This window comes from Anser cygnoides, chromosome 7 (assembly GCF_040182565.1).
Source record: "Anser cygnoides isolate HZ-2024a breed goose chromosome 7, Taihu_goose_T2T_genome, whole genome shotgun sequence".
Taxonomy (NCBI): domain Eukaryota; kingdom Metazoa; phylum Chordata; class Aves; order Anseriformes; family Anatidae; genus Anser; species Anser cygnoides.
This window is the reverse complement of record NC_089879.1, coordinates 6252726-6273410: the sequence shown is the minus strand read 5'-3', so window position 1 is coordinate 6273410 and position 20685 is coordinate 6252726. Positions and strand designations below refer to the sequence as shown.

Genomic DNA, 20685 nt, shown 5'->3' with positions numbered 1-20685 from the left:
CAGATGCCAAAACCCTTCAGAGCTGTCCCATTGTGCTCCTGCCATCCCCATCCATTTACCAGAAGCCCCATAGCGCAGCAGAAGCACATGGAGTAATTTAGTGAGGTCAAGGACTGTGCAGTGAGGACCAGGCTGAGACCGGTTTCTTCTTCATCAAGACAAAATGGTGGTGTTGCAGGAAAATAAAAGGACTGGGACTTCAGAGCTGGAGTTTCCATTCTCTGCCACGCTCTACACTTCAGGTTTGACCTGCATGCCTGATTTCTCAGTACTTAAAATGGGCTCAGTCTGTTCTGAAACTTCTGTGGTGTCTGCAAATTACCTTAAAGTCTTAGGGCAGAAAGGAACACAAAGTTATGCTCCTTCTGTTGTAATCTAATACTGGCTCCCTAGTGATTATGCTCTAATTTCAGTGTTGCATTTTTTTTTCTTAACGGGAAACTTCTGCTGCTTCTCAGAAGAATGTTTAAACCATTCTGTGTGTAGCAGAAAACACTTCCTAGAGGCAAGGTTGACTGTGCCATAGCAATGGGTTGACTACTAGTTTTTCTAACACAGGTCTCCCCCACAACAAATGCATGAATATATAGAGCAATGTCTGGATTATGCCATTTCATTCTAGTTACCTAACTAAGGTACTCAGATTAGGAGTTCAGATCCTTACTCTCCTTTCTAGCCTAGAAAGAGAGGTAAGAACCTCCAAAGGACAGAGGTCCTCTAAGCCGTTAGAGGTGAGTGATTCAAAGCCAGTTTAGATACTTGCAGTCAAGAGGGCTGAATCTGGATCCAAATGTCCTTATGAAATATCATCTTGGCCAGCAAAGAAATCATCTTTTCATTAGATGCCGCATTTCCCCATTTAGCTATCAGTCTCTTGAAAGATACAAAAAGCCACTGATTCCAAAGCCTTCTGCTTTCAGAGGAATATTTCTTTTAAGTAGGTGTGTGTCTGTGCTTCAAAGAACCTCATTGTCTTGATACAAAAATAGTGTGACATACAGCTTGACTGATAGAATAAAATGATAGGTTTAGCTCTTGGACAGACAATTCAGTCTTATAATGTGAGGAGTATTTTTCCCAGGGTGCAGGATCAGAAGCAAAATCAAAACAAAAAGTAGACTTCAAGCTCTTTAATATTTATAAATGATTTTTAGTTCCTACTTAGTTTTTAAAATGTCATACATATTTAACATACAATGTGTCAGCGTATCATCATTCCAAAATGCATTCATTTGCATAGGAACATGTGCTTTATTTAATAAAACATATACTACTTGCACAGCAGAAAGAGAAAGAAAACATTTCCCCAGATGAGTAGACATCACACCAGCACTTACAACCTCACGTGGCTCGTGTAGTTGCTGTCTGTGAGGTGTTACTACACAGTGCTGCAGTCAGGAAACTCAGGCGTGTGGGAGCAGTGAGTGCCCATATGGACAGCTCTAGTGAGAGCATTCGGCATCAGTCCTGAGGGAGCTAAACAAGCTCAGTGCTTATCGAGATGGCTGAGCAGGGAGGGACTTTTTCATATAAGCACAACTCAGGCTCTGCACTGCTTTAACATCCTGGGCAGCCCCTGTGCACTCACTGAGGTAGCTGAGAAGAGACCTTACAGTCCTTTGTCATGACTGACACCATGGATGGTGTCTGTGGGTCAGGCTTCCATGGTTCCCCTGACCTACAGGTGACAGCGACGACAAACTCTGAGCATGTCCTGGCACCTGGAAAGGGAAACAGGTGTTTTAGGCCTCTTGGAGAAATGGCATGTAGGAACTCATTTGGGAAAACAGGGGAGGCAGGGCCTCCATGCAGAGGTAAGTCCCTGTTGCTTCTCTAGGAAGACATCAATATTCCCTCTCTCTTGTCAAAAGTGCATTGAAACATCCATATCCAACAGACCATTCTGAACTATTTGATGGGAGGGAAATGTAAGGCCTACATGTGATTGTCACAGTAATGATGGCAAGAGAGAAGCTTTTCTATGGCTTCCTGAGCAACTTTGCCTGAATGGTGAACAGAAGACAGAAAACCCACAGAAGAGGCGGGGGAAGACATCCACCACCCTTGACACATGCTCTGAAAAAGTGTTAGGTTACTTCTCCAAGCAGGTCCCACTTTCATTAGGCCACTTTCAAGGCTATGTGGGGATGAGCAGTGGTGAGAGGGCCTCATCTGTCAACAGGAACAGTCTTGTGCCCTATGAGGCATGTGCCACCTCAGTGCTGTGATCCGAAGGGAAACCCACCCACAGGCTGCCTTTGCCTTACAGAAGCAACACAATAGTTGCCACACTGGCAACATCAAGATTTCTTGACTGCAGGCTTGCTTCTTCAAAGGAGGCTTTAACAGTTTCCATGAAAAAGGCACTTAAAGCCGCCTTCTTGACTTAATAAGCCTGTAGGGCAAAAGTCCAACCCACAGGAAGTCTAAAATTTCTGAGGTTGTGAAATACGATGGTAAAACTGCTAAAATGAATTGGTCACAAATATTTCTTTCCTGACTTTTCCTAATCTCAACAGTTGAGTGGGAATGTTTCAGATTTAAGTTCCAGTTCTGTCTGTAAATAGAAAAGCCCTCAGTGCTTCGTGGAACAGTTGAGTTTAACCGGACCCAGCCTGCCTTCATTACCTGGCTTCTTCTGGTACTGCAAGAGCAAAGAGATATGCTTACCTTTGTACTGCTCTTAAATTAGAGTTATACATCTGTGTGCAGCAATTTTGCCTTCCTGCCTGAAAGCCACCATGCCTTACTCTACTAAATCACTAATACATTGTTTTCTTTTTCCGTAAAGCAAGCACCTTGAGATACTTTGATAGACACTGTATAAAACTAAATTGATTCAAAATGGCTATTAACACAGTCTCCATATGCCATTACAGTTTATATATGGACTCAGCTGGGTACTAAAAATGTTACTGAATAGGATGTCTAATGTGTATTGTTATGCCCATTAATATGCTTCACAGAATATGAAGAACAGCAACAGCATTAGTTTTCTTATCTGAAATCCTGTTCCGTCTCCTTTCCTCCAGGAAATGCACAGTATAAAGACCACATTTTCAATGTCTTTCTTTTCTGCAAAAGGTTAGCTGGATGCAGCAACAACCTCCTTACTCCAGTCTAAGCAGAGCAATGGGTATTTTGCTAAATGAAAATATGTCTTTGTTTTTATGAACAATTATAGGATAAGGAAGGGTGGGAAAAGTCCTATGAAAGGGAAACTAGCTGATCAGCAGAGCCTGGCATTCCACTTGTCTACTGGTTAAAAAGTGCTCTTCTCTTATGTCAGTTCCTTCTGGAGAAGAAAATATCTATGTAATATGGGTGAGATGAAATTAAAATTTTTTCTGAACCCTTCTACTGGACAAAGTAATGCAGCTGAGTCCAGACTCTCACTCACAAACACTCTTTCTCAGCTCTGTATATTGCCAGAAAGTTGTTTTCTTTTTGCACACCATAGCTTTAATCTTGATGCCAAGGAGCTTTTCCTCCCGTTGCTCTCTCCTTGACATTTCTTTTCCCCTTCCTATTTTCATCATGAAAATAAATGCAAACTTCAGCACTTATGCTTCTGAGTGAGTCATCTTCTCTGATCACTAAAGGCTTCCATCTCCCATAAGGAAAGTTTCATGCATCACTTCTTAATAGTTCTGGCTGAATCCCATTTGTGGAAGGGCAGGTCATACCGTACCAGGAATCGGATTCAAGTACTGAGACCTCTTCCTCTAACTGTTTAGTTTTACTAAATGCCTTCTAGGGAAGACGTTATAATTAGTTATTGAAGTGGCCAAATAAAAGCTGAATGTCACTATAAGTGAAGCTCTGAAAGAAAAAGAAAAAAAAAAAAAAAAAAAACAAAACATTAAGCTTCTGTAAAGCAATCTGCAGAGTTTCATGTGAGAGAGGCTTTGTGTTTTGAAAAGAAAGCCTTCTGGGACTCTTTTCTACATTGTTACGTTTCTTGTACAGATTCAACTTATATCCAGCAAGTCATCTCTGTCCCCTGTAAGCTTATTATCTTGGTGATAAAAGGTCAACACAATACTGCTTTTCACTGGCTACTGTGAATGGTCCCTTAAGGCTTGGTCCAAGCACTATCTTCAGAGCTAGTTTTCAATTTTTTCTAAGCTCTATGCATTTCATTAAGGACCCAATTGAAGTATGAAAAGAATGAAGTGCCTGTCTGTATACAATGTGTTACTTGGACATAGGGTGGGCTAGAATTATTTACTCACTCAAAATGTTATTCACTGCGTCCTTTGGGTTCCTATTAAGAGACCTTTCAGGATGCTAAATACTTAAGTAGAAATCTTGGCCTTACTTGAGCCATGGAGAGTTTTGCCATTTAATTAATTGCCCTGGGACTTTACCTTGTGACTCAATGGATTTCTCATCTCCCCGTTCTATTGACTTCACTACTCTACAGGCACCATTTTAGCCACAGATGATAGCATTACTTAGGCCTTTGCTTTGCAGCTAGCATAATCAATACATAATCCAGTCTCCAGAGAAATCAATAGATAATTCTTGTTGTTGTTACAGAGACAGCGCGATCAATATCTCTGCTGATCACTATGTCTTAGTCCAGGAAAGTACCCTTCTCAGCTCATCTTTCCAAAGTTCAATTCTGGGAAAATATCTGAGCAGCGGAACAGCAACCTTGTTACTCAAATTAATGCTTTCTAATCAGAATTTATTTTAATAAGCATTCTTCTGTCACTGCAGCCAGGCTGTAATATGGTGTGTCAGAGGAATCCAAAAAATCACAGTGTTGCCTTGATTAGGAGTTCCTTTGCTGTGGTCTCAGACTAAAAGACATTTTCTCACGGTTTCTTCAAGTCCTATTTCCTCATCCTTTACCCACTGTTTATAATACAAATGTTAGTTAACTAAACACTTACTGAGCATTTCTGTCTCTTGCAATGGTGCCAAACTGCACAACAGCCTCATGGAAACAACACGGAGTCTGCTCTATCCTGGTGACACTTCCCCAGAATAGGTCCTTGAGCAGTCCTCTGAGCCTTGTCCTGTAGATTTAAGGAGGGCTGCATTCACAGTGCACTTGCTCAGGCTGGTTGAAGGCTTGGTCTGGGGTCATTAACCACACTGGTTTTATCCTAAGCAGTGTTATTAGCTGAAGCTCTGCTTTTCCTTCCCTGTCATTTTGGAGAGGTTACGCTCCCAAGTTCACAACTCTCATGTGGAGCAGACGCTTCTTAACTGTTTGTCATTTGTGGTCAGGAAAATCATTGGTCAGTGGGCAAAAGCGTTATAGCTGCCCTGTCTTTGCTGGAAATACTCTGACTTGACCCTTTGGAAAATGGAAACTTGCTTCAGCTAATTCGTGTCAACCACACATGTAAACCTGGCTCACATCTGTCTGCTGAGGGAGGGCAGGCCCCCCAGGCTGCTATGACTCCTCTCGGAGACTAGCCAGGGCATCTGAAAAGGCTGAGGACACTCTGCAAATAAAGAGCAGCCTGCTCAGGATTATCTGAGAACTGAAAGGATGTACTTGTCTGCCCTTGGCTAATGAATATGCTCATTATAATTTCCTCCTGTCTTTTTCAAGGGGTTATCTTTTCCTTATCCCATCTGCATACCCCTCATCGCTTATACTCAGTTCATGTGGCTTATCGAATGGCCAGAGAAGTTAATTCTAAGCCTTTAAGGTTCATTCAGCTTCTCCAGATACAGCCTCTTCTATCTGAAACATGTGTCCACATGGGAAAAAGGAATCAGCCTTTTCCAGCTGTCTGAAACACTGCCTTGTAAGACATCCAAGCAATCTGCAGGAGGTAACTTTTGTGCATTTGCGCGAAATGACAATAAAATAGACCTTTGGTGAGTCTGGTTTCTTGCACTCCCAACACATGCAGTGTAAACTTGGCTGGTCCAAACATGGACAGGCATTTAGACAGGAGAGATGAGGAGCCCAGAGTGACTTTGAGGGTCTCATTTTTCAGATGATTAAAGTGAAGTGAGGTGAATGGCACTCTGAGTGTAATGCAGAACACATTAAATGACATTGTATGGCATATCCACACAAATTTCTGTGGGCAGTTTCTCAGCTGTACAGGAGTCCTTTGTTAGTCCTCCACAGCAGTTCAGTGCACCCACTGCAACTTGCAGCAATCTTCTTGGTTGTTTCAGCTTTGGGTTTCTGAAGATAAAAGTAGAAGGGGTCAACAAATGTCTTTTTGAGACATTTATTTGATTTATTGTGCTAAGCTCAAGCAGTAGCAGGCAACTGTGCACTTGACCTCAACAAAGAAGAGGATAAAGAGACACATGATGAAAATGGAAGTTAAACATACCCTATTCCTCATATGGTTCCCTAACAGTAGAGAATTAGGATTCTGGAAAAACAGAATTATTTCCAAAAAAAATTAATCTGTTGACTATGAATGTATTTTAGAAGTAACCAGAACATTTAAGTTATGGAAATGTGGCACTTCAAACTATTCCTTTTTTTTTCTTCAGTAATGCAACTACACTTACAAAACTCACTTAACCTGCATGCCAAGCCTCAGCTTGTAAGTTAATTTGTTTTATTTAATCAAGCTAGAGTCTGACCTGAGTCAAAAATCAAGCATATAGCAAATTTATTATCCTAGCACAGGTGCTGTTTGTCCCACAAGAAAAGCAGAGGAAGAGTGGAAAATGCCACTGCAAACAGTATGTCATCTCCTACAATAAATGTCTTCCCTCTCAATTCTTTGCTGAAGGCAATTACCATATGATTGTTAATGGATCGTGTGACACAGGTGATTAGGGAATGCCCTGTTTTTAGCTGTGCAAGATAGATTTTGTTTGCTTTCCTGGGTGTTTCCAGTCTTTCTGCGAGTAGTCTGCTCTTTCCTGACTGATGTGATGTTTATTTAATTCACTTCTTAATCCTTTTCAAGGCCTTCCCAAACTCTCTGTTGAATTTTCATCTCTTCATTCAGGTGTTTCCCCAGGATTTTGGCCTAAAAAGGTGAGGTCAAATTCTGCAAAATCCCCACTGCAACTGATAGAGCACGACAGCCACTGACTTAAGTGCAACCTGGCTTAGGTCTCTATGCATGAGTTACCTTCATCCAAAGCAAATAGATCATGGACTTCAGTGTGAGGATGGCTTGCAAGGGAAGGGTTAGTCATGTTTGCAGGCTTATATTTCAGAAGAGTGAATTCAAGCAGGGATCTGTTTGTTTTTCTGCAAGAAAGCCATTCAATAATGTTGAGGTTGTAAATGTGTGTTTATAGATAGAGGGATTTTTTTAATGGAACAAATGACATTTGGTTTACCAGAGGAAGCCAAACTAAGACTATTGCAACATAAGGTTGCTTGCTAATGTTTAGGCTATCCATCAGTGAGGGAGGACGTTAAAAGGTAGAAAGGTTCTGATAAGAGGCTGGACATTGGATGCTATCCAAACGTATTAAGCACACATGACCAGGGAAGAAACCTTCTGAGAACAGAAGCTTTCAAAATTGACCTGTCTTTTTTTGCCACTAATGTTGAGAGTACTATTCGTTTCCAAAAATGCTTGATCAAACGTCTGCCTGCTTGTAGTAATGCACTAGGGCAATGGTTCAGCTGGGTTGCTAAAAAAAGATGTTACCTTCTGAACTAATGACACTTCCAGGACTGGGTGAGTAGCCTAATTTTGGCTAGTATTAGTCTTCTTTTCTACACTGTTTCTCAAGCTAGCCTCCTCATCCTACTGACAGCTACTGGCACTGGTTAGTTCATCTGTTTTCATACCTTAATCTGTTAGTAAAATTCTTTTAAAAGGGGAAAAAGGCAACAAGAATTCATATATACATTCCCTTCCCTCACTTAAAAACAAGTTTATATAAAACAACTTCAGCTGGCTAGTTTATGAGTACCCCTAAAACAATAAAGCTTTGTGTATACATAAAGAAAGAAAAGTTATTTAGGAGTAAAGACACCTCTATAAGCAAGTTTTCAAAGTGTTTAAAACCGTATGGGTGGAGAAGGACTAGGGTTTAAAGATATTGAAAAATATCTTGCTAAGCACTTCTTGTGAGGCCCAGTTTAGCACTAATTGAAGTTAAAAGCAGAGCTTCCGTGGTGACCAGTTTATGTTCTTAACGTAAGCTGTACCAAAAACCCCATAGCTGGTTGTGATTGCGGTGAGTGTTTGTATTTAATTGAAGAGTATAAAGCCTGGAGCTGATGGTAGGACTTGCAAAAGAAGCTGACGAGACAACTAAATTTTGCCCCATGAGAAATTCTGTTATTTCAAAAGTACTTCTGTGAGGCTTTGAGTGTTTAAGATTTCCTCTGGTCACCTATAGGAGCCAGGAGGAAATTTCTCCTTCTTGATCTAGGCAATCTTTTCCCTTCTTTTGTTGGTCTGAAATGGATGTTGTGGTTATGCCCCAAAATTCTCCAAATCAAAGAATTTAACATTCCAATGAAACCACTCTTTGGACTGAAGATCTGTATTTGGGAAACATTTTGACTCATACTATTTGCATAGCAGTTACTTGTTTGCCACCATCAGGAGCAGAAATGTGGTTTCTAGAAAGTAGCATTTTGTTTTCAATGATAGCAGCTACAGAAAGGTCTCCTGAGCATGGGAACAAGGAGGTACGGCTAGATAGCAGAGCCTGTTGGTGAGTAACAGGAGAACCATGAAAAATGCTTTGCATATTTTCCTAGCACTTGTCAGAAAGGACACCACAGTGGCTGCTAAGTTCTCAATAGTTCAAAACTGCAACTTGTACCCCAGCATCAAAGAGGAAGGGTGCTGGAACCCCAGAGAGGAAACTTCTCCTTTCCTTACCCGTGGGTTTGCTGAGGCCCAAGAGGCACCCCAGGGAGTCTGGAGCAAGCAAGTCTGCCTGGAGCTAGAGCATGTCCGCTGCAGTAAGTAAGTTCATAAACTGAGGTTGTTGGCGTTTTGTGATGGATTAACACAACCCCTCCAGGCAGAAGAACATGTTCAGCTGTTTGCTGAGGGCTCTATTGTCTTCAGCCATTGTATGTTTCTGTGTCAACAAATGTTTTGATAGCTCAGTAGAATATGAGGGAAAACAGATTCATCATGGCTCCAGATCGGTTTGCAGTTACAAAACAAACCCCACAGTTGATAGGCGCTGCTGATTTGCTTCATTTAGCTACCAGCAAGTCATCCCGCCCCCAGCACTGGGACTGCCATTTGTCTCAGAGACACAGCACCAGGCTGCATTTTAGAAGAGTGGGCCAATGACCCACTTTTATAATCCTGGGTGAGGTATTTCGTGTGTTCCCATTCCCAGGGCTAGTGTGATTGGTTTGCACTGGGAGCTTTGTAAGCAGTGCCTGGCACTATGGGCCCCCCATTCTCAGGTATAATGTCTGCACACGTTATTAATAGATAAATAGCTACTAATAATACAGCTGCTCTCCATACTCCCCATCAGCCTCACTGCCAATTCCTTCATCTGTCATCTCAAAGAAAATATCCTGGAATTATGAAGCCTTGTGCTTTACTGGTTTGCCTCATACAGACCCAGATGACTTTGTGGTAGGAAAAAAAAAGGAAAAGAAAATGCAGAAGTTGATTACTTAAAATGTTGCAGCTGCTCCTGATGTAAAATTGGCTGCTTACTACAAATACAGCTAAGTATGAGCAGACAAGATCAGACACAGGGCAAGAAAAAAGAATGTTCCAATATTTTTGGGCATAACACCAAAAAGAGTCAGGAGACTGCGTGTGCTGTGATAGTGCTGCAACCTTTCCCTCACCAGGTCGAAACGTGCCTAACCTGGGCTTCCCAAAATCAAACTACCACCAAGACTCTGCTCTATGTCCCCTTCTCTGCCTTCCCCTGCGTTTCTCACCGTCAGTCCCTTCACGCTTCCCCTCTGTCTTTCACCAGCTGCGTGGCCACTGCTTCCCAGGCTCCGGCCGAACCTCAGCTGCCGCTGGCCTTCCCCAGCCCAGCACAGGAGGAGATGCCTCTGGCAGCCGCCAGGGTGACTTACATACATCTACCTAGTCTCCTTTTTTCAGTAGCCACTTTGGTTACAGCCCTCCTTATGACTCCTTGTGAGTTTTAGCCTCAAAGGACTGAGGGCAGTCACCACCGATAGTCACACCCGTGCTACCAGTCCTGGAAACTACTCGCCCTGCTAGCCGAGCCTTCCTCAGGCATCTGGGGAACAACGGGGTGAAGCCAGTATTTCCAGGCTTTTGTGTACGAAGTCATCATGTCGTGCACCACCTCACAACAAAGTTCATTTCAGCCTGATCCTTCCATAGTTTTGAGGTCTCCGCTGGTAGCAAATCCATGTAGAGATTTGCAAAGAGATTATATCTGGAAAATTGCTGTCAACCGCTGACAATACACATATCATTAAGACAAAAGTGCTTGGAGACAGATCAAGAGAAGTTACAGCTTGAACTTTTGTCCATTGACTGAAACATTTTTAATTGTTTTAAGCTAGTTTGTTGTGGAATGTTTTCATAACCTGAGACATAACATATGCTGCACATTGTTTGTTTTATGCAAGTGACTTTTAAAATAATTCATATCATTTCAATATCATGGCTGCATGTCTGAAACTTGCAGGGAGAGCAGTTGTATTTATAACCACAAAGTTAGTACGAAGTCTGTTCACTCTAAGTGTGGTATCTTCCTGGTCCATATCATTTTGGCAGTGATGAACAGTCGTGTTTTAAGATACTATGATGACTCACATCCACTGGCAAGAGTTGGTAGAAAATGCAAACCTGTATTTCTAGGTTTCTATTTCTTTTTTCAGTAATTGCAAGCTACAGATTGACTGATTTGAGGAATCTGAGCATCTCTAGTTTCCACTTATCTCAGTGAGACTTCTTTGATTTCGGTCACAGACCAACACTTCTGCAAAACACAACTCTTAACCACCCTGTTCTTCCGCTCGCTCTTCCTTAAAGTACTGTGAGATTGCCACCTATTGCCTCGTGAGGACTTAGTCGTGCAACAAAGTTTTAATGTTTTGAGGTTCTTGGAAGAAAAGCACTGTGTAAGGCTAAAGTATTACCATTATCCCTCTGTAGTAAATACCTGTTCTGTTTGTTGCAATGTCAGTCTGACCAAAGTCACTGCTATCCCTTTTTGTTATCTGAACAGTTAGCCAAAGCTCAGGGTTCCGCAGTCTATTTCTTTTTGTAGGAGACCGTGGTGATTGAGAAGTGTCTTTGAAGCAGGACTGTTCTTTCACAAAGTAGATTCTTGTTCCTAAGGATCTGCTCTGGGCTCCATGCAGTTACTGGAAATAATTGGAGTTGGTTACACCCAGACACCTGCTGCTCACCCCACCCTGGTTTCAGAAAGGCAAACCCTAACTGACGGAGTTAGCAGGAAAATACTTTTACAGCAGCTAGCTGGCTGGCTGCTTTCACTTCCACAGACTTCGAGGCACCACATCTGGACTGAAGTCACCCATTTCAATGATTTGGCAGTTCTATCTCAAGGAAAAATTAGAACAAATAACACGTTTTAAGGAAAAAGTAAAATTGTAAGAGGTTTCCCGAATGCCTCCCTTGGCACTGCCAGTGTTTCAGCTTGTTTTATAATGAGCCTGATGAGCCGATTTTGATTGATGAGACGTCAGGTGTCCTCCCCACCGTCAGGGAAGTGTAAGTACCATGAGAAGTGTTGCAAGCACCATGTCAAAGGCATAAGGAAGGTCCTGGAAGGAGGCTTACTTGTTTTCTGTCCTGTTCACTGAAGGCTGAGGGGCTGATGGGCTGAGTGAGGTAGCCTGCAGCAAAACTTACAGAGCTGTCAAAAAGGAAAGTTTACATTTTAAAGTATCATGATACAACGTGACACTTAAAATAACAGGTAATGGGGAGCTCTGCAGCCAGGAAGCTTTCATGTGAGGCTAAATCAGATTTCGCCTCTTTTTGGTACCTTCAGTGAGGCGCCGAGCGCGGTGAGAGGGCTGGTTACAGGTGCAGCACGCACACAGCTGCGTCTGGCAATGCAGGACAAACCAGGCTGCGTTATTGTTGTGGTGCCCTCTGCACCCACCAAGAACTTGCAGTTTATGGGTGACACAGGAGATACTGCACGCAGCTTCAGACCTCACCACCGCGCTGTCTGTCTGTCATCGCTTCCTAGTGAAGAGGGGAGGAACGGTGAGAAGCTGCAGCCAACCCCTTGGCAAGGCGCGAAAAGTGTCGTGCAGGTCGGGTTTGGAAGGAACAGTGATCTCCAGCCTTTTGTGGATATGATCCCAACCAACTTTGAACTAGCGTGTGACATCTCGGCAGTTTTCAAGCCATTTCTGGAAATGGAAGAGCAACTGGGAGACCGTCTTTTGTCTTATAAATCAGAAAAAAAAATTTAGAAGTGCAGATTTTTTTCTCGGAGTATTTCCTGGCACTCAGAGGTAACCGTGTATCCCTGTCCGGTTTTCTGGATGGACACCAATCCAATTCCTAGCTGCATTTTTTTCTGAGAAATTAAATGAGGGCATCATAAACTGAGATGTTGCTTTACTGACAAAATAAATATAAGAAGGTTTTCAGTTTCTGACCGTATGTGAGAAGATACAGGAGACAGGAGATTCTGGTTAAAAGCTGGTGAAAGCAGTTTGGGATTTTGGCCTTTTATTAAACTGGCTGGTCAAAAAGAAAGGTAACCTGATGAGAGAAAAATTTGTTGTTGGATCAGTTTAAGTACTTTTTGCAGTGCCAGAGTCTTGGGCCATGAATATGGTTTCAGTCCCGTTAGCTTTACCCTGGTGTTACTCTGTTGACTTGGTTGGCTTCATTTCTGATTTACATTAGTGTAAGCGAGATCAAAATCACTTTCTTTGCCTTCAGGAAATAGAATAGTCAGGGAAAATAAAAGGTCGTACTTGTTAAAAACTACTCGGTGTTTTGTTTTGAATACAAGGGAATGTAACAGGTTTCTGCAGGTGTTTCTCGGGAGTTAGCAGAAAATCCTTTGTCCCAAGCTCAGATGTCTTAAAGGAGGTGTGTGGCTCTCCTAGCTGCTGCAGGACATTTAATACGTTCAGAAAGGTGTCTGTTCCCCTGTGAAAGCCAAGCCTGCTTTTACAGCCAGGACCCACAATGCAGTAGGAGAACAGTGCTTATAACCATGGCATCGGGGCTCCAGAAACCTTTTGCATGTCCCCTGAGAAGAAGCAACTTTTTCTTCCTTAAGTGGCCAAAGTATTACCTTTGGATGATTTTGCTCTTGGGATCCAAATGCTTGCCTGTGCTCATAACCTGCACTTCCTAATTGTTCTCCAGGGGAGCGAAAGTAGGTTGGTGGGCTGGGTTTGGGTTTGCAATTGTTTCTGGTTTTGTTTTAACATCTGCAGGCTGTAGGTATGCACAGTACTCAAAACAGAGAAAGGGTTATTTAATGGGGGCAGTGGGAACAGTGGGGTCTGAGGGAAAACCTCAGGAAGGGTCGTACAAAGACTCCCTAGGACTCTGGGCAGGGTTGGACAGGGCTGGGTATGCTCACCCCGTACGTGTGAGGAATCTGCCCCCACTCTACTCTGAACATGAAGGGCTGCGTAATGACAGTCCCTGTCCTGCTGCACCTACAGAACCCTTGGAAATGATCGGCCTGAGATAAAAGTGTTTTCTCTTACAGAAAATTAAGTGGTCTAGTGAAGTGTTTGCTCTGCACTGGAAGGCTCTAGCCCATGTACAGAATGTCAGTGTATTTGTGTGTCCTTACTTACCTTGATATTGTTAACTTGCTCTTGATTTGTTCAGAGGAAGCAAAGATTCAAAGGTCAGCAATGAGTGGTTTTGAAAAACCAAGTGGTGACTGTATCTCCCACAAATGTGGAGAGAGGAATCAGTTCGTGCCATTTTTAAGTACTTCCCAAATTGTCTTACAGCCTCTTTCATTCATTCTTCTCCCCTTTCTCTATAAGAATTTTGTTTCTCTTTTATGAAAAAGATTTAGCTAATGTTTAGATTTTTTTTTCAAATGCACGTTGATCTCAGACAAAATTTGATGGAATTATTGCTGTAACATTGGCAGCTGAGAGGACACAGACATATGGGAAAGGGGAAGAGGCACACAGAATGTCCAAATCTGTCCACAGTGAGGACCTTTTATTTGTAATTTGGGACTAGAGTAAAAAGGATTTTTTTCAAAGCTCCGGGGACTTTAGGGGATGGCAACATAAGCAAGCTACTGTTCGGTAAATTTGTGTGTGGATCTGCTGCCCATTAGTAATACTTGTGTACAGAGTCTACAACACTAACACCAAGGCATCTTACCTCCCAGTTAAGCCAATGGGGAATGAAGTTGCCTAGCACCTGGAAGAATCAAGTCACTTGGTCTAAGTGTCTAATTATTTTAGTTTAGGGGGTTAATAGTTAGATTTGATTCCCAATTTTGACCTATAAATCTAGAACAAATCCTAGATTTTACTGGTAGCAACTACATTTAGAGGCCCTAATATCATTTTTTTTCTGAAGTATGGCTCCTTTCAGACCAGAAAACGACACTCCCAATCCACATAAGTATGAAGACTGCAGAGTTCAGCATTTTTTCTGTACCCTTTAAATCAGAGAGGTGTTCAAAATAACTGTGTCAGAACAGTAGACTCACGCAGCCGCGTGCAAGCTTTGGGTTGCAGAGGAGCTTGTATAGCATACCCCATTGACTATGAAATGCACAAACTAGGGGTATTCATTCATATGGTTCCTAGCTCAAATCAGCTGAAATGCTGCTAGTCATTAGGCTTTGGTTCCTATCTGAATATTCCTTAAAAAGCATTTTTGTTTTTTTCCTTTCTTCTTCTTTTTTTTTTTTTTTCCTATAGTTTCAATCCTGCAGCTGTAGGACTCAAGAAAAGGACTTTGGGGGTTTATTTCTCCTTTCTGTGCTTCACTCTTCTTGCCTCTCCTTACTCTCTTGAGCTAAAACTGAGATGTGCTCCACGGTTCTCAGGCCCATAATACGGGGGCTCATCTGCCCATCAAGAAACTGTGAGACTTCTTAATTATTAGCGATATGCTCTGCCTGTGATTAACAGTGGATGTATCTGAGGAAATGGATAAATATATGGCGGAAATGAGGAAATTTTTCAGCGAGGTCAAAGATATCCAGCATGCTCTGCAGATTGTCTTTCAAGGTTAAATAGCGAGACTGCCTTACGCAGCGTGCACAGACAGTTCTGTAAACCATGGCCCTATTAAAAAACATTCAAGTGGAACAAACTTACTTTTTCTTGTCACAACAGGCTCATATTCACATTTCAGCACTGGGAAGAAAAAGATAAAAGGCTTAATTCAGCTTTCACCATGCTGGAGATTTTCTCCGGTTCCACCTCTGCCCCTTCCTCTGTCCTCATTCCCAGTGTTTTTGAACTTTGCCTGCAATGCACTGCAGTGCCTGCCAAGATATCTCTAACTAAGGGTGAGTTAATGAGAACATCTGGCCAGGAATGACTGATGATGCTCTGTGACCCACCCACTCAGCACATCTGGTGGTCACGGCCATGGATGGGGAACCTTACCAAGTGCTGTGTCTTCTGCAAGGAAAGATTTTTTTTTTTTTTTTTTTTTTTTGTCGTCTACGGTTGGGCATACTGAAAATGTCAAAATCCTTTTGATTATAGGAAGGGGCTTTTGTGTGAATGGGAGAAATGTCTTGAAATAGGTGTACACGCACACAGACACTCACACATGCATGCATATACACTTCTTTATATAATTACAGTGTACTTTTAATGAGTGAGAATGTGGGCTGCCTAAAAACTGTCTTTATAGATAATTAGTCCCAAAGGTCCTGAACTGGTTAACCATGGAGGCACACAGCAAAAGACCTCTTACCAGGGCTTTTTGAGGGGGCTGAATGTACAGTCTCTCTGAAGGGAGGAGAGGATGAAAAGAGTTTATGTGCTTGGTTGGCATAGCTCCTTTTTGAAGTGATTATTTTAAACCTGTCCTTCTAATGACGAATTAAAGTGTCCGGACACTTTTGCAAGCATCTTCTTATGTTATTTATATATAAATCAATAAATACAAATGCTCCACTCTTGTTTTCCTTTGAAATCTTGATAGTTTAAAAAAAAAAAAAAAAAAAGAGAGAGAAAGAAAAAAGATGGAAGATGGATTTTTCAGACAGCACAATGAATCATCAATGAAGTGAAAACACTGAGCAAATTCTCTTTTGTTTAAGAGAATGGTCGGTACACAGTTCAGGCCAGCACATTTTTCATGGGATGCGAGGGAGCAGTTCAAAGAATTGGCAAGGAGTGGGTCTTGAATATTCATGAGGCTGGGCAAGGAGGTGAAGGTACAGGAGAAGGCAGAAAAGCAGTATGAGGATAGAGTGGAATGTGGAGTGAGTTACCACGGTATCCTATTTTACTGCTGTTTGACGTAAAGCTCCTTTGCTTTTACACAACCGCTGGAATTGAATTGAAGCAGTGCAGGGAATAAATAATGAATGTGTCTTTTACATGCTAACAGAAGAGAATCTGCACCTCGTCACAGAGATAATGTGCCCCTCTGTTCTCCCCCCAGTCTCCAGCCTTCGTTCCAGAAGTCAGTCAAGATCTTATCCAACAGACAGAGGAAAAACTCGAAAACAGCCCTTGCAAAGAGCTATTCTCTCACTGTACAAAGTAAGTATAACTTGATATCCAAAGACCACACGGCTGCAGTCAGCAGCTTGTAAAGACAGTGACAGGTAAAGAGAGAAATTGCAATTTGAATCCGAGGCATGTATCTTCAGTTTATGTTCATAATCCTAGAGGCATAACTGACAAGGAGTGAAGTCATTTCATCTGAACGAAATATAATAAATATTTCCATGCCATTATATACACTACACACAGGCACTTAGTGTTTCAGGTATTTGACAGAGTGTTCTAGCCAAGTAAACCAGCCATGGATTTCATGCCGTGTGAAAAGAGCTACAATGCTAATGTATCCAAAGAAAACATCTCTGTTTCAAAATGAATAAAAATTAAGTGGCTATACAGTCCATTTAGACAGAGGAATGTGCAAACTTGCTCTGCATGGCTTTTCCAGAAAATCTTCAGCAGGAGAATGGAGCTTTTTTAATGCTTTCTGTCTGTCTGCGGAGTTCAAACGTACGTGCATTATTTCATCCTTTGTCTGGGAAAAGGCTTATCAGGTTTTGTAGCGGCGAGGCGATTTGTACTATTATGTTCTAAAGCTCCAGGTATGCGATCTGCATTTGCAAGTACTGACCCGAGTATGTTCACGCCAGTAGATCATAAACCAACAAAAATATGAAAAGGAGGGATCATCACAAGCTGGCCCATGTGGTTTCTGGCTGAGCACAGTTTGTTTTCCCTGGGTGATGTAATGGGGATTTGTAAAATTCGCTCCGCTGTCATTCATTGTTTTGACTCATTTCATTGACCTTTTCTGTTTTCAGTTATTCTTTGCGTTGGTAGGAGATGTGGGTTATTTCTGGCCTTCTCTTATAACATAGCTAGTTTACTTGCATTGGCCCGGTGTCATGTTGAGATGCTAGTATAACTTGCACCAGTTGTGTGTGCCAGTCACAATGACAAAGGCAGAGCTGTGCTTGACATAAAAAACCCTGATGTCTGTTTCCATTTCTGAAATCGATTTGAAAGCTGACAGTTTACTGTAAAATGCACTTTGTTGTTGCCAAAGAGGGGAACTAAAAAGCAAACAAGTGGTGAAAGGCAGCTATTGTTCTTTAAAATATGTGAAGCTTTTAATTAACTGAAAGAAATAGGCTAGCGTTGGACACCACTTAATTCAGGCTCTTATTCACAGACAGCCATTTCTTCTTCTCAACTGAAACAGATAAATTAGCCAGTTTTGAGACCTTGTTCATAAATATGCTGATGATCGTTTTACGTGGACTGAAATGGGGTCAAAGAAAAGTTTTAAAGACTTGCTGTTGGTACTTACTAAATGTACTGAATAATGTTAATTTTGGAAGTGTTCGCAGCCAGACTAAAAAAAAGGAGCATGCACATAAATTTGAAACTTGCTATCCTGTCAGAGCAGGAGCAGGGATGAGTTTCAGACAAGTCCTTCTAGTTAAGATCAGTCTACAGAAGAAATGGATGTATAACTTTATCTGCTGCTTTGACCTTTAATATTTTGACTGTCTTCTCCTGCCTCCCTCCAATTTCCCCGATAATTTTCAGTTTGATTTTGGATATTTGGTAAAACTCATTAAGGCTGACTTTTTCTTTTTCTTTTTTCTTTCTTTTTTTTTTTTTTTTCTAAATTTGTGTTCACTTAAGGGAAATATTTCATCTCCTTAAAACAAATACTGTATGATCTGTGTCCAATCAGAAATTGGGCACAGCCAATGAAAACAACAGCAATTTGTCTTTTGAATATGGAATATTTGCAATTACCTGCCTGTTCCAAATGTATGGTGCAAGAATTATTATCAAAAAAAAAAATCAAACAGCTTAGAAATTCCAAAAACATAGGAATAGTGGTTCATGAATGGAGAGTAACTGAACTGAGAAGACTCAGTATTCTTCCTGAATGTTTGGTCAAGTCTAGGATCACCCCAGGATGAGCCATAGTTCATCCATTCCCAAACCAGAGTCATTTTTCAGAGTATTTCCTCCTCCAGAAAAATCTAGAAAAGTGTCTATTTACTCTTAGATATAGACCCTCCTGCCAGCAGAGCCCAGAGACAGTAAGCAAGGTAGGACCCAAAAACAGACAGATCAACATGATCACTTCCATCTCAGGCAGCTCTTAGTTCAGCCTCTGTTTTCATAGCTCTGAACCCTTGGCCTTCCTCAGGGGATGTCTGTTGGTCTCGGGCTGCTTGTTGCCTGTCACAAGCAACATACTTATCTGTCACAGTTACATACTGGCCTTTCATAAACACTTTGCAGCCACTGTGTGAGTCCCCAAATTCTTTTCTTGATCCAGGAACAAATGCAGATTGCTATTCAGACTCTCTTCTGTTTTACTCTACAAGGCACATTGCTGTTAGGAAAAGCCCTTTCACTTTAATCACAGTTATTAATTCTTCTGTATAGCAGGAATTCAGACTGATTTTTTTTTTGCTCAAAATAACATCTCTGATGGTCTGCCTTGGACAGAAATGGGCTTCAGGCAGAAATTTTCAATCCAGATGTAAACATCCCCCAAAGTTTAGGAGCTCAGTTCCTGCAGGTGTTGTGTTAAGCCAGACTTAATTTATTAAGAGAAGCAAAGATACTTGTCTAGTGTCTAACTGCCCTTGTAAAAGTTCATTTAAGCCAATGGGAAACTCCTTGTTAATTTTCAGCAAGCATTACCAGTGCATATTTCTATTCAGCTTGTGTAACTCCTTCTCTTATGAAACACATTAAACATATCACTTTGTTCCTAGGCTGAAACCATGAGTAAAATAAAATAGAAATTAAGTAGGAGTCAGATGACCCTACTGTTCAAGAAGTCTGTATTTTCTCCTCTTGTTTTGTTTCTCTTTTGCTCCAAGATGAGGATTATAAAATGCTTATATATCCTTTTCATCTGAGATAGATCTGTCCTTGACCACCTCAGTGGGGAACCATTCCAAGAGTACCTAAACAGCATGTACTTCGACAGGTTTCTCCAGTGGAAGTGGTTGGAAAGGTAAGTCACAATATTTTATTTATTTATTTATTTTTTTTAATAGAGGTGAATACAAAAGGTTTATTTTCACTTACCATGCAAAGCTCACAGAATACTGTCAAAATCTGGCAGCTGAGATGGTGCATGTACAGTCCCTTTGTCTTGAAGGCAAAGTCAGTTTGTCCTTTCTTCGTCATTATTAGTACCTCCTCCCAGTGCTTGCCATTTATGGCCTTCTCTGTGCAGCGATTCTCTCCCTCTTCATGCTGTTCTCCTTCGAAAGATCCATCAAGACTCATTCCCTGCCTCCCTGAGCTGTACTCCAGGGAAGCTCTCCCAGAGGTCCAGGAAGGCTTTTCTAATTTTAGCTTTTGTTTTTAAGTCTTTACTGTTAGAAGGTTCAAGAAGAAGTGATGGTTTTAGCCCCATGAAGATGCCATGTAGAAAAGTCATGGTTATGTTGGCACTGGATTCAATTTAACTATAAACTGAGTCTCCAGCTGTGATCATCCACCAAGTACGATTGGTGTCTGGGGCATGTGCAGTGCTCCTTTATTCTCCATGAATGTGCTCACATCCAGAAATGCTCTCCGGCCACTGCCTTCTCTCTCAAGGACACCTCTGTCCTGGAGGTGGCAGGCTCCAGCAAGCAGCTTGGGCAACTTCTTTGCCCAGTATGCTTGTGCATGCCTGGTGAATAGGACAAGACGTACAACCCATAAAAATAGGACTCCAAGTCTCCTCTGTGATCCAGGAAACCTCTGTGACCAATTTCATTGTAGGCCCTGTCACAATGAGCTATTCGTGGCACAGTGGGAGGACACGTTGCGCTTGTTTATGACCTAGCCTTGTGCATCTACAGCGCTAAATGTACGATACACATCCAGTCTCTGGCTTTGCGTTCGTGAACACTGCCCAAGCAAGAGTGAAACGGATGCTGCTTGGTAGGGAAGTAAATAATAAAAGAGAAATCCATCCCAAAACACCAGGGAGCCTGTTTTGGCTTCTAAAGCTCAAATGTTCTGCTGTTTAATGGTATTAGGTATGATTAAAATACATTCTGATTTTTTGTTGTCGTTCTATTTAGCTATGCTCTGAATATGGTGACTTTTTGTCTAGACCAGTTATCACA

General features: G+C 41.7%; 1 protein-coding gene across 5 annotated transcripts in view; it reads left to right on the top strand.

Annotated features, from left to right (window-relative positions):
• The window catches only part of GRK5 (G protein-coupled receptor kinase 5), a 168278-nt gene that overhangs the window by 115909 nt on the left and 31684 nt on the right, over positions 1-20685 (top strand). For 4 of the 5 annotated variants that reach the window (XM_067000384.1, XM_067000385.1, XM_067000383.1 and 1 more), the window contains 2 exons: positions 16500-16600; positions 19482-19574. In XM_067000384.1, the coding sequence (XP_066856485.1) occupies positions 16500-16600; positions 19482-19574 (194 nt within the window). Of the gene's footprint in view, positions 1-16499; positions 16601-19477; positions 19575-20685 lie in introns of those variants that run through there. The other variant, XM_048057409.2, reaches the window with a different exon arrangement.